The sequence below is a fragment of the Taudactylus pleione genome, unplaced genomic scaffold, assembly GCF_031769625.1.
Source record: "Taudactylus pleione unplaced genomic scaffold, aTauple2 ptg000010l, whole genome shotgun sequence".
In the NCBI taxonomy this organism is placed as follows: domain Eukaryota; kingdom Metazoa; phylum Chordata; class Amphibia; order Anura; family Myobatrachidae; genus Taudactylus; species Taudactylus pleione.
In genome coordinates this window covers 4,862,788-4,877,291 of record NW_028284413.1, presented here as the reverse complement: position 1 = coordinate 4,877,291, position 14,504 = coordinate 4,862,788, and the positions used below count along the sequence as shown (strand labels likewise).

The window sequence follows — 14,504 nt, the reverse complement described above, 5'->3', positions numbered from 1 at the left end:
TTGATATAAAGAATTTTTTTATATACTACCCTATGAGTTTTCTCTGTTTGTCCTGGGTGCTGGGCTATACTCTGAAGTTGTTGAACCAAATGAAGAGTCGGTTCTGAACTTTGAAATTTCAAAAAATACTACACTATCAGCGCACCCTTGTCTTGTTGTTATATTTTTTCTAGATACATTTGCTGGCAAGGATTGCACAAGAGGAGCAGCTTATTTCTAATTCTCAACTGTTATTTATGATTACAGTAATAAAAGCGCATTGAGGGTATGTTTCTGTTGTATTTGTTGTATTTTGCCAGTACCCAATTTGCAGCTTTTTATCATGCCTTTATTTTTTGATCGCTCAAAAAGATCTAAAAAATGTCAATCAATATTTTCAGGACTAAAAGGCGGTCCAGATAATTCTGAACAAGATGATCTATATGGTCTTTTAGCTGTAATGGATATATATATATATATATATATATATATATATACTGTATATATATATATATATATATATATATATATATTCTTGCATAGTTGAATCTTACCAGTACAGTTGGTTCCATTATATCCTTGTAGACAATCGCAAAAGTAGGACCCATTAGTATTGATACAGACAGACTGGGTGGGGCAGTTGGTCGTATTAAGGGCACACTCATTGTTATCTGCAAACGCAAGGATGTAATGTATGTAGATATTATATTAGCAGAACAAATAGGATTACATGATGGTGTGTATACTATAAAGGTTAGTATAAACAACAATGCATGTCAAGTTTCTTGCTCTCTAAATGATTTTGATATGATATGTTATCTTATGTCTCCCCATGCTTTTACAAATGCACGATGCATGCGTATGTTGTAATAGAACGCCCATTATTTTGAAACAAAATCAGTTGAAAGGTTAATAATACATTAACTGCCATATGAGTAATATAGAAGGTAATCCAACTATAATACTGTAAATATTAAAATATTACAGTTATTCTGTATGTATTAGTAAGAAGAAAAAACAACAACAATATCTCCTTAGACCCCTCTGATTGAATGCAGGGTATAAATGACTCACTTACCAACACAGAATATGGCTGGATCTCCATCGTACCCGGGTAAGCACTGACAGGTGTATGTTCCAGGTAGGTTTGTACATTTGGTATTTTGAGCACATGGAGAGGTAGCATTTGTACATTCATCAATGTCTGAAGGGAAAAGCACAAAATGTATATTTCTTTTAGTTCTACTTCTCAATGTAACATCCCATAATCACAGTACTCACCTGATTTCAGTCATTTTATATGTGTGATATTACTTATATTAGTAGTATCTCCTTATTTTACTAAAACTACCTTAATTAACCTGCAACAGAATGAAATATGATTTTACAGGACACACTAAGTACATTACCATCACACATGGAGCTGTTCAGTGCATTCACCACATAGCCTGCTTTACAGCTGCAGTTGTATCCTCCCAGGAAGTAGTTACAAATTTGCTGGCAAGTTGAAGTATTGAGATAGCACTTATTAATACCTGAAACAAAAATGAATGTATACTGTAGCACTGAAATCTTGTGTTCATGCAATTTCTAAAGGTTTCTATACTATTTACAGCATTCTTATTGGACTAGATATTGATTTCAATTATAAATTAATTGAAACAGAGGCATGAATATTCTGTGGGGTTATTAATAAGGTATACTATATACAGTATTAATAACCATTTTAGCTAATGAGTGACATAAGTATACACTACAACTTTACATGGTAACAATTTATTTTCAGTGTTGGCACTATATTTTTATTGTTCAAGTTCTTTGTTATACTACTTTGCAGCTAAAGCTGGCCACACATCTAAAGATTATCTGTCCAACCAGCCAACTAGTTGATTGGTTGGAATGAAAATCTGGTAATGTATGGGATTAAAAGATGATCAGCAATTTGCTCCTAAATGCCAGAAAACAGATGAAAATGATCGTTCAGACAAGTTTGTTAAATGTTTGATCTAAACAATTTGTTCAAAACTTGTCTGAACGTCCATTTTCATCTGTTTTCTGGCATTTGGGAGCAAATTGCTGATCATCTTTTAATCCCATACATTATCAGATTTTCATTAGAACCAATCAACAAGTTGGATGGTTGGATGTAAATTGGTCTAGTGTGTGGCCAGCTTTAGATACTGTAATATAAGAATTGATTCTCTAACTACTTGATTTTTTAGGGTATTTGTGGTATAGTTCCAATTTATACATGATATTGCTTGTTAGGTAATTTTATGAAAGGTCTCAATAAATTACAGAAAAGTGTAGAGATGTGTTTGCTCACCAGTACAAGTTATTCCATCTCCAGTTAGACCAGCAGGACAGGGGCCACAAGTGAATCCTTCAAGTGGAGCCTTTCTATCTACACAGGTGTTGTTATCAAAGCATTTGTTTTCTGTACAAGCATCAAAATCTTCCTGACAGTACATTCCTGTCCATGCAGAAGAACAGTTACATCCAGCCACCTGTGTGAGAAGGTATCACCAAAGTTCTAAGTACTAAAGGCTATATAGCTGGCTCATGTAATTACAAACTACCTTTTGCTTCAGCTGCATTTTAAAATATTTTCATTGAGGATTCATTCATTTTTTTTAAATGCTACCTAAAAGAAACACAAACAAAAATAACTTCCCATAGCAAAGCCCTACCTTGAAGTTTGTAGTCTCATTTCCTAGGCTTGTTGCACTGTCATACAGGCAGCTGCCATTGTTGGTGCAGTTACAGAGCACCAGAGTTAGGATTACTTCAGTGGCGATCTTGGAATCATTAGCTGCTATAGTGACGTTGATAGGTGCTGAGCTGGTGGGATTCCATACCAATACTCCATTCGCTATATAACAAAAAGGAAGGATGGAAGGTTGGATGGCAGGTAAGGCAGCTATAAAGATGAGAGATATCTAACTAATGCCTACAGACACATTTTGAAAGTGCCAAATGCCACAATTGTGTGTCTCGATTTGTAGGAAAATGGCAACAATTGGGGAAAAGCAGCAGTTTGCACATTCAGAGAGAAGGTGTTTGGTGCGGAAAAATGATCTTAGTTAAGTACTGAGTACCTGAGAATTAAGTTTACAGGGCAAGATTGTTGCAATTAAATAAAGTGGTGAATAGAACAGCTCATTTTCAGGGGTGTTCCTTCTGGGCACAACCAAATCTATTCTGTAAAATCCTAATTGTTAGATGCCTGGCCTGCTTTCACTATAACAAGGAGGCCACATTACTCTCCTTCACAGACTAGTCACTCACTAGTGGCAAATGGGGAGACATGCCATTGGTTGGCTGACCATGGAAGTGTTCACCTGGAGACCAAACATAATAATCTGTTTGTGTTGGTCGGTGGTAGTGTGTGGGAACTTATTGTTATGTGACTTTTTCATATATTCCATAAAATTGTGAATGGAGAGAAGCAAGTTTGGGAGTCTTTTATTGTTACACCCCCTATAATGTAACACGGCTTCTTTCTCAGTCTCAGGTGGTGTTGACTAAGCTCTTTTCAAATTTCTATATGCGCTGTGCATATGTACATTTGAGTCTGCGGACCAACATGTGGGCCGTGGACGGGATAACCACTACCAGGGTTTACTCGGGATGGCTCCTTGATACTCGACACCAAGCTGAGCTTTACACAAGGACACCGTTTTGAGTTTTTACTTTTAGGTAACGATAGAACATTTAATGAAGGGTGGAAAGGAATAGCAAATATATTTTATGATATATATTAGTAAAATAGTATTAGAGTAAGCAATCAATAGAATAATATTTCATATAGTTAGTGATACAAACAATATACATCCATAAATGTCTGCAATAAGCAATAAATATCTTTAAATATCTTAAATATCTTTAATACAGAGGTGTTTCTCCCATGAGGCCTGGCCCTTTTTTTGGGTGTGTTTCTTATGTACCTATTTGAAAAATAATGGGAGGGGGTGCCAATGGTCTTTCTGGCACAGGACACCAAAAAATCTAGTTACGGCTCTGGATGCACACACTTAATCATGCAACTGGTAACAATATGTACAATAAAATATTATAATAATAGTTCATAGTCTATGGTAAACTTTAAGGGTGTTACAGTTGTTGCTGAAGTGCCCCCCCAAAAATACTGTAGGGATACTGTAGAAATTCAGCTGTATAAATCCAAGATGGGAATCAGAATGTGTTTTACAGTAAAATTATGTCTTAATCAGAGGTGCTTTAAGGGAGGAGGGGGCCTGTGTGCAGGCTCCAATCAAACCCCCTCCTCTATGGTGGTGCAGTAGACTCTGGAAATGGCATTGTGCCAGAGTCTACTGCGCATGCACAGGTCTCCTCGAACATGGCGCCCGCGCCGCGTTCCTGGGACATCTCTACTGCGCATGCGCGAATAACTGGGGATATGGCCGTGGTGGTCATTTTCCCAATGATTGCTGCAGCATCAGGTTGATGGAGAGGTAAGTATATTTAATTGGGTGCTGGGTGTGCGGGCCCCACTGGACCCAGGGACTCATGTGCACTGCACACTTTGCACCCATTATAAATACACCCCTCATCTTATTTCTCTCCAAGAGGCCTATTCATCATGCAATAAATGGCCCGGTAACCATGTGGAAACACTAGTTTCCACATATTTAGGTTACCAGGCCATTCATCTTTAGGGGTCTGAATAGAACCACCTGAAATTCAGCAAACTCCGAAAACTGAAAGTTTTCAGAGCTTGCCTGCGAGAACAAGCTTCTTCAGATGGTGCTTGTTCTAGTAGTCCTGCTCCTTCCTATGGGAAGGAGTTCTGGGAATGCGTAGAGTGATTAGCCACCTCCTCACTGACTCCCCGGCGGCTTTGCTCATGTGTGACCCCAGGTACATGCTGCGCTACTAAAACGGCAGGGACAGCTGATTTTTTGGAACATCTGTCCCCAAACCGAAACAATGATGAATTGCTCCAGTGTAAACTATTCACAGCGGTGAGGTGAATACTTCATCATTGGGGCCCATATGGCCCCCAATCATTAATAGGGCCCTAAGTCTCTCTGCAGTCTTAAATTGGTGCCTCAATGCACTATAGTCTCTCACAAAAGTATGTAATATGTGTCAGTAGTCCTACTCACTATTACTTCACTTCAATATAGTGGTCTCTAACTTTAGATGTCTGTCTTGTAAAAATTAGTTCAGACCTCTGTTTAGGTTATGCCACTTCTTCCTGCCCCTCAATGCTGATCTTCTTGGTGATACAGTACACTCACTCTCCAGTGTATCCTGTCTCCTACAGGTAGTTGTTCAATCCTCTGGTAACTGCTCCTTCTTACAACTGCTACCTAACAACTCTTCTCAGTTCTATCTGCGGACTTGGTTCTTATCTATTCCGTGCCTCTCTCTTTCCATATTACAGTATTTCCTGGCAATGTCCTTTACAGTAGTTCCTCTTATTACCACATCTATGGAACGGTGTTGGGGCTACATACAGTTTTAAGTCTTTCAGCGATGGTTAGTAGCCTCTGGGGTGAAGCTAGTTTTATACTGTTTCTATTAATATACTTACCTGTTATATTGATGTCAGAGGAATCTGTCAGTAGAGAGAAGATAACGGTGTCATTGTTATCATCAGTGGCTGTGTAATACTCTGTCACCGGCTGGAAGAGCTGGGTGCTGATGGTGCTCGGTCCAGTTACATTGGGGGGAAAGTTATCTGTGGAAAATGATTTTGACAGACCTTTAACCATCTGTAACTATCATGTACAACTGCACAGTACATTATATTAGATCATACAGATGTGCTCTGACCCCCGTGCTTTGATTTTGGTTTTGGATTTATATTTCTTTTTTGGTTCTCGCTTTGCAAAACCACCCTCAAGTGTTTTGATTTTGGATCTGGATTTGTTTTTTGTTTTTTTCTTAAATGATAAAAAGTTTTTAAAAACAGCTAAAATTATGTAATTTTTGCAATCCAGAACCCGAAATAAGGATTTAATATCCTAATTCCGAACCACTGGAAGATCAGAACCGCAACTCGGATTTATCTGGATCTCCTCAGGAGATTAAGACCGTGACTCGGATCTGTCCGGATTCATGAAATTCGTATGGATTTGGATTTCTTTGGGGAACAGAACCGCACAGCTCTACATGTTATTAATCCAAAGTTGAGCTGATTTCCAAAGTTTACTCTATGGGTCCATAAAGACACAATTCTGCATATCAGTACACAATTGGTCAGTAGATAATATGGAAGCTTCTGGGAACCTGTAAATGTTCTGGCATAATATGCTGGCAACATTTATTCATCTCATTAGTTGTAGTTATGTTTGATTTAGTACACAATCTATGCAAAACAAATAATGTGCTTTAAAACAATTGAGTGTTTTAGTATACTTTAGTGTTACAGTACTCTGATTGGGATAGTAACATGCTTTCTCTTTTAATTCTAAATAGCAGTATCATCCCTATTCCCAACATGTTTGGAAATTATACACCATGCAATAACCAAAAAATATAATAAACTACATAGAAATAACAAATCAATGTAGCATATGTAGCATAAAAGAGCATGATGTGCATACAACAGTGACAAGTACTAAAAGCCTTAGGTAGAATACAGGGAGGAACATGTCTTACTCATTGTGTTCATCTGTTCAACAGCAGAGACAACACTGCCCAGTGTAGCTTCTCCTACTGCAAAATCTCCAGTACTCAGGATGTCAAAGATACACTCATCATTTCCATTACATGTCTCATTTGCTTTCTTGATGGTGTCAGGATTACTGGTCTGTAGTAGCTCATCATAAAACAGTGGCACAAAGGTATTATTATTGTAGGTGTACCAGGATTCCCCATCTGTTTCATTGTAGATGAAGATACTGTTCAAATGAGTAGTTTTCCCTGGGAAAGAAAACAATTACTTTGCAGTTGTGTACAAAACGAAAGGGACAGCATACTGTAATCTGATAACCTACATTGTGCCCATTTGGAGCAGACCACATGCAACATCAAGTGCGATAACATTGACTTTTATTTACCATAATTAGAGATACCACATAATTGTTGCAATCTGTTACCACTACAACCTAGTTATAGTAACCTATGTGCTGCAATGATCATGATAGTAGACACTTTAAAGTCTATCTTAATTTTGGGACCAGGCAATGTAATTACACAATATTTCATGTGAGATAACATTAGTAAAAATAAATGTACACATTTTACTGTAAGCATATAAGAAATGTCAAATGATGTATTCAGTTTTAAGAATCACTTACATGTCATTCCAATTTCAAAGATCAAAGATTCGTTGGGGAGTTTCACACCATTATATTCCACTTTTGTACCATTTCTAGCCATTAGATCATCTGTTTTATCATCATTGAACACACCTGAAATGACATTTACATCTAAGTTAATGTACACTTACACTACTGGTTAACATGCCTTATATATATATATATATATATATATATATATAATATATATATACATTTACTGTATCATATGCTTTGAATGAGGCAGGTATTATAATTTCACAAAAAAAAATTACGAGTCTCACTTATTTTATCAGATAAATCCCTTTTGTACTACAAGTAGCATTATAGCAATATAAAAATCAGAATATATAATTTTCAGTACGTTTCTTTGATTAGTTGTATCTTACCCAGAAGGCCTTTAGTTTTGTTCTTGTAAGAAGAATCTAACATTGTGACGAAACTCAAGGCTCCCACCTTAGCAGACACTGTGACTGAGATCCCACCCTCAAATGAGGCTTGTATTTCATCTTTGCTCGTCTTCTCCAATGTCACTTTGCTGATATATGTGGAATTGTCTTTTAAAAAAAAGAGGTTTGTTGAACACTAAATATTATCCATATATTTGTATATATGATGCACAAAGATAAGTGTAATACCTAACAAAATACATGTACAGCAGTCTTTTTTACCATTTCTGCCATACCAGACCTAAGTAATCTTGAATGATGAAAACCGTATATTTTTTGAGGGCAAGAATGGTTGCCTTCACTGTGTGTAGCTAGAAGGTCCACTATAAAAACAGATTCATAAGTTATAAGCCAATAAATGTAAATTTCAGCATACATTTACCAAACTTATGCAGGAAAATATATTAGGGTCTATGTACTAAGCAGTGATAAGTGACAGAGTGAAAAGTGATAAGTGCCAGCCAATCAGCTCCCAACTGTCATTTTTCAAACACAGCTTGTGAGATGACAGTTGGAAGCTGATTGTCTGGCACTTATAACAGACTTATCACTTTTCACTCTGTGATCCCATTATGTTTTTTAATTAGCAATCTTTGTACAAAGACGTTCATATAGAAATGGACACATATGCGCAACTTAATATATGCAAACAAGTGTACATATTTATGTATGTTGAGTTGGACACATCTCAAGTTAAGTCCAGATCACAAACAGTAGTATTTGCATTAGGCTTGCAAATGTGTATAGAGCAAAAAAAGGGGGTACTCTTTGATTGCTATTACCACTATTTATTTAAATATAATAAACTGTTTATCTTATCTTTTAAGACCTGATCTATGGATTCTTGAAGAAACCTGTCAGTACTTCTCTCAAAACTCATGAAATGACAATATAAAACAGACCATAGCATAATGCCATAAAAATATATATCACCCTATACATCATCTCTGCATAGAACTATTTTGTCACAACAGGGGCTATTTTATAACATAGCTATACCAACGTTGGGTGTGCGGTCGTACTCTGATATAAACACGTCTTGGGTGGTTGAATGCACCAAGATGTGCGTACAGTATAACAGAGCACACAGATGAGTGATCCCACGCAGTGTTCCGATTATCGGAAAACTGCTCATGAGCAGAACCGGGTCTGCACATGTGTGGCCCGCACTACACTAACTGAAATGGACCTGTGTCTAAAATGAGCATGAAGTCATGGGAAGTGGTGTGTTTATGTTCACAGTGGGCATGAAGTCGCAGAGACAGTAAGGGCATGGTATGGGCATGCAATTACAGAGACAGACTAAAATGGGTGTTGAAAAATTGCAATTGCAGCCCTATGGAGGGGTTAGAATTGCATTTTCTCTGACATTGGTGTGAGTGTAAAGTTGATAATGATCAGTGACAGCTCCAGAGGTGGGGCTGCAACGCAGTCCAAAATTCAAATAGGGGAGCCACACCAACTGCCACCCCAAATGCTAACAAACATTGCCGGGACTCACTAGCAGTTGGTGTGGCTCCCCTATTTCAACTTTGGACTGTGCTGCAGCCCCACTCCTGAAGCTTCCACTGATAATGATGTTGCAAACTGTAAAAATGCACTAATTTACATATGCGATTCGTCTAAACTAATGCTATATGCGCTGATTTTACACACATAAATAATGCTCTTCCTCAGCTGGGTATGGGATGCCGTCACATATATTCTAAAGTGTTGTCATAAAAAAAAAAAATTTCCTATTTGCTACTATTAACATGTTCCATTTCTCTTTCTTACATTATCTGCTCTATCTGGGCTTTAACTGTAATGTGATTGCAACGTGTACTGTTATTTTACAGTTTTTGTGAAAGTACAAAGAAACAGTGGAGTATCTATAATGGGTGTATGGTACATACAGGCCCTTGGTCCAAGAAGACCATCACAATGTACACCCTTCCCCTTTTAGTAAACTTACCTCTCTGGAGTGCATGCAGACCACCTGGAAATTGACAGAGCTACCATTTTCTCATAGATTTGCGTAGGCGCAGTACAGAAATCACCAAGAACATGGCCTGGGTGCCAATGCCAGAGTCTACTCGCCCTGGAGTTGCCTAAGCCTAACCCCCACTTACAGCACCCTAAACCTAACCCTCAGAGGGGGTGCCTAACCCTAACCTCTCCCCTGGGGTGCCTAACCCTAACTCCCCATAGCCTAACCCTAACCCTCACGGGTTAGGGTTAGGCTATGGGGAGTGCCTAACCCTAAGTCCCCCCAGGAGTCCCAAAACCTATCCCCTTCCCACACGGCTAAGTGCTAAAACGCCCGGACTTACCTCGATCGGTGTGGCATCCATCTGTATTCCAGCGTCGGGATTAAGATAGGCGTCGGTATCTTGACGCCTGTCTTTTGTTGTTGGGATATAGACTGGCGGCATGTAGTCCACTGGCCTATTAACTACTACATCCCCTTTAAATCATCACATGTTTCTGTCACATCACTCATGGTACACTTAAGGGGCTGTGCACTCATACTAATCTAGAAAATAAAAATAATACCACTGGTGCTCTAGCAGTGATCTAATTCTGAGACTCTGTCACAATCAGTAAAAAAAAATAATCAATAGGAAAAACATATACAGCAATACATTTATACAGTATAATTTACTCATAAAAATGAATGCAGAAAATATAATGTTAAAGGAGTATGGGACACATTCAGCATGTCACTATATACATGGAATCTCATTTTTTTTTTTAACCAGATCACTGAACTAATGTCCTTTGCAAAACTGTAATAGAAGTTGACACATTTGGTTGTATGCTGTGCTCCTTATCTACCCTCTCTCACCTGCAATGTCTGTCCCTCAGCTACCTTTGTCTCACCAGCACTTTATGTCCCTCAGCTATCACTCGCTTTTCAGCACTCTTTGGTAATCCCCCCCCCACCGCTGCCACTGCTGCATCTCTCTCTTCAGTGTCTTCCCCCTGAAACTCTAGGTCTGACTCACTTTGGATTGCCATTGCGATCGCGGCTGCAGTTACGCATGCAGTTCTGCTGTGAAAATATTATAATGAATGCAATCGAAATGCCTACTGCTATCTCACATCTATAATACCTTGCAGTGCTGCGTATACATCGGGAACATCGAGTAACATCAGCCCTTCCCGCAGAATTACAGCAGGTCTGACCTTACTCAGAAATTGCTACCCTCGTTGACGTAGTGAGCACTCAAGCTGCATATGCTGACCAGTGGCTAATTCATGCTTGCCCATGCAACGGCGTTCAAACAGACAGGCGCGCCTGCGTTTCTCGGACCACTTCGCTGTCACCACCCCAGAAGGCTGATTTCCCATTCGTCCATCTGTGATGGCTTTTTTCCTGCGCGCATGATCCCAGAGAGATCACAATGCTAACTCGCACACATGCACTGTGATACATTCGCATGTGCAGTACGTACCAACAGCCAATCTGCGTATGCTGTTGCAGTTGCGATCCGTAATGAATCAGGCCCTCTGATCAGCTTTATCTATCTCTCAGCAGTGCAGTACTATTACCAACCAATTCATTTTCACCAGAACTTTGTTCCCCAAGAGCTTTTTCTGTACCCCAGAGCTATGCTCCATCACTCTTTCTCTTACAGTGAGTGATATCTTTCCCTCAGCTCTTTTCTCCCTAAATCTGTCTGTCTCACAGTCCTCTCTCTTTATTCTTCTCACAGGACTTCACATTCATGCAAAACTCCCATGGTCGGGGGTGAGCATTCCTATCAGGTCTCATAAAGCCCGGCAGCCTATAATTGCATCTAATGCAAACATCTCAGGCAACTGATTAAGAAACATAGGGGCCTAGTCATCATAACTTAATTTTTACAAAAGCAGGTGAAAATTAACAATTTAACCTGCAATTATAAAACTTAAGTTATCGGACCATTCATCAAGATGGTAAAGTGGGAGATATCACAGATATCTCCTACTTACCTTTCTCTCACGGAATGGCCCGCTGTCTCCATACACTAGTATCACAGATATCTCCTACTTACCCTTCTCTACCGGAATGGCCCTCTGTCCCCATACACTAGTATCACAGATATCTCCTACTTACCCTTCTCTACCGGAATGGCCCGCTGTCCCCATACACTAGTATCACAGATATCTCCTACTTACCCTTCTCTACCGGAATGGCCCGCTGTCCCCATACACTAGTATCACAGATATCTCCTACTTACCCTTCTCTACCGGAATGGCCCGCTGTCCCCATACACTAGTATCACAGATTTCTCCTACTTACCCTTCTCTACCGGAATGGCCCGCTGTCCCCATACACTAGTATGGGGACAGAATTCATCAAGCTCCGAAAGTATAATATTTTTGTAGTTTGAGTGTGGGAGCATTCGCCATCTTCAGATGGCGAATGCTTCTGTTCCAGGCTGACATTCCGCTCCTTCCCTATGGGAAGGTGTCCTGCGTTGTCGCCGGGCATCGGGGAACTTGTGCTCATGCGTGACCTGTAGAGCTTTCTATATCATATCAGTATAAAGCTGTTACCACAATTCAGATAAATATGTGACAAATAGTATCTTTACTTAATTAATGTTGTAAATATACTTCAAAAACATAGAACATATAATAGTTCAACATAGATGATACTGTATCTATGTGTAGGTACATGTGTCTGTGTGTGTGTATTATAGTTCTACCATTAGCAGTATTAACTCATTATTTCTATATATATTTCTATTAAACACACCACTATATGTAGTATCACACACATGGCTATATCTAGTATATCATCACACACATCACTGTATCTAGTATCAAACACAGCACTGTATCTTGCAAATCTACCCACTTTAATCTACTGTATTATTAACACTGCCACCCATCTTATTTTTCTGTACTACCATAAAGCATGAGCATCGCCCCTCTGCAACAAAAGTATTAATATTTGTTCCCATACCTACAGCAGAATAAGATATGTGTAGAAATAAATGTTAGACATTTAGATAGACATTTACTGCAGCACGTAAGTACTCTAACCCTCCCCTTCCCCCCCCCCCAACCCTCCATTAGTGTTTCCTAACCCTAACCTCCCCCCTTAGTGCCTAACCCTAACCTCCCCCATTAGTGCCTAAACCTAACCCCCCCTCACTGCACCCTTAACCTAACCCTACGGGGGGGCCTAACCATAACCCACCCCTTCCCCTACCCTAACCCTCTCAGGGGGGGGTGCCTACCCTAAGTCCCCATGGGGGCCCATAAACCTAACCTTCCCCACCAGCGGCTAGATGCTAAGACACCCAGCTTACCTTTGTTCGGTGTGCCTGGTGTCGGGATTCCATAGTGGGGCTAATGATAGGCATCGGGATTTCCACACCTATCTTTAGTCCCATGTCAGGATGTGAGTGTCGGGATATCGGCAGGGCAGGATAGTGCCCGCCGGTATCCTGACTGCATCCCATACAGCATGTCACCTGATTTCCTAATGTAATTGTTGATGGAGAAGTGCATACAGCAATCAATAGCAACTTACCTTGTAACGTAAATTCTGTACCATTTATCTTCACAACGGTTGTGTTGCTGTCATGCAGGATCCACTCAACCTAAAACAGGACAGTTATCAGAATTTAACCATCAACTAGATAAATGTACTTCTTTATCTACTTTCAGAAACAATTTGATTTTTTAGCATATTAAATAATTATTTTTAATTTGTTCCTAATCATTATATTGATATAGTGTATCTTGTTGCTGTACAAGAAGTCAAGATCATATACATGTAATAAGCAATCCTTACCGTGGTCTCATTTTTAATTAATGCAGCCAATCCAACAAAGTTGGTAGCCTGTGTGCCATTGCCGGCCCTAGTGGTGCGTCCCTGGAGCATAAAGATCTCTGTGTCATTCTCATCTTTAATATTGGTCAAGATGAACTCGCCTAAACCATTGAATGTATATTGCACACCGTCCAGAGTGTTGATATGTGGGTCTCCAAATAGGAATCCTATAGTGGAAAAATAATTTGTTCAGATTGTTATACAGCAGTTCAACAGTAGACTGAATTGTTGTTGGAGAAGCACAACCAATATCACTTAATAAGACCAAAGCTTACCAAACCGAGGAGCAACATATCCAAAACAGTAGTCATAAGGTCTTCTCTCTCTGTATAGAGAACAGAGATATGAAGAGCCAGAGTACTTGCAGCAGTTGTTGTAAGGATCAACTTCATTTTCTATAAGGACAAAATAATAAATATCATTACATTAACAGTGTCAGACAGCATATTCATACACCTCATATCATAGCATATTCACTAGTTCTGATGAATAAAAAAACAAATATACTCATATAATGGAGCTCAAGAGCAATGACAGAACAACACAGTTGCTCCAAGCCCATAGTGCTACAAGTGATCTGAAGATAGATAACACATAGAGGCTGTTTCTAAGTTGAATGCTAGTCCAAATACATATGCATCTCACACTTTTTAGCAAACTGCTCATGCGTTGTGGCCTATTCTAAATTGGGCACATCTAAGACATTTCTGAACAATGGCAGAATAGGCGTTACTGGGTTGAAAATAGGTAATAATAGAATGTTCAAGAGTAGAAACGCCCTGTGGGCGTGTTGTAGAAATGTAGACAGAGTTGCAACCTCTTCTGAGGTTGAGCTTTTGCAGAGGTCATGTAATTTTTAGTCACATCTGCTGCACCAGGCTTGGAGTAGGTGCAGGGCGCGGTGCTATTGCATAGACGCATCTGACTGAGAAAACAGGTAGATGATCGCATAGAGGTTCAGAGCAGAAGCAGTGGAAGCAGCTGAAATTATGG

General features: G+C 39.3%; 1 protein-coding gene across 1 annotated transcript in view; it reads right to left on the bottom strand.

Annotated features, from left to right (window-relative positions):
• Positions 1-14,504, bottom strand: part of LOC148542657 (uncharacterized) — a 182,273-nt gene that overhangs the window by 58,596 nt on the left and 109,173 nt on the right. The window contains 12 exon segments of the mRNA XM_088467577.1: positions 534-650; positions 1,058-1,183; positions 1,389-1,514; positions 2,306-2,486; positions 2,670-2,851; positions 5,540-5,686; positions 6,610-6,873; positions 7,251-7,364; positions 7,640-7,807; positions 13,209-13,278; positions 13,473-13,678; positions 13,787-13,906. Of these exon segments, the coding sequence (XP_088323703.1) occupies positions 534-650; positions 1,058-1,183; positions 1,389-1,514; positions 2,306-2,486; positions 2,670-2,851; positions 5,540-5,686; positions 6,610-6,873; positions 7,251-7,364; positions 7,640-7,807; positions 13,209-13,278; positions 13,473-13,678; positions 13,787-13,906 (1,821 nt within the window).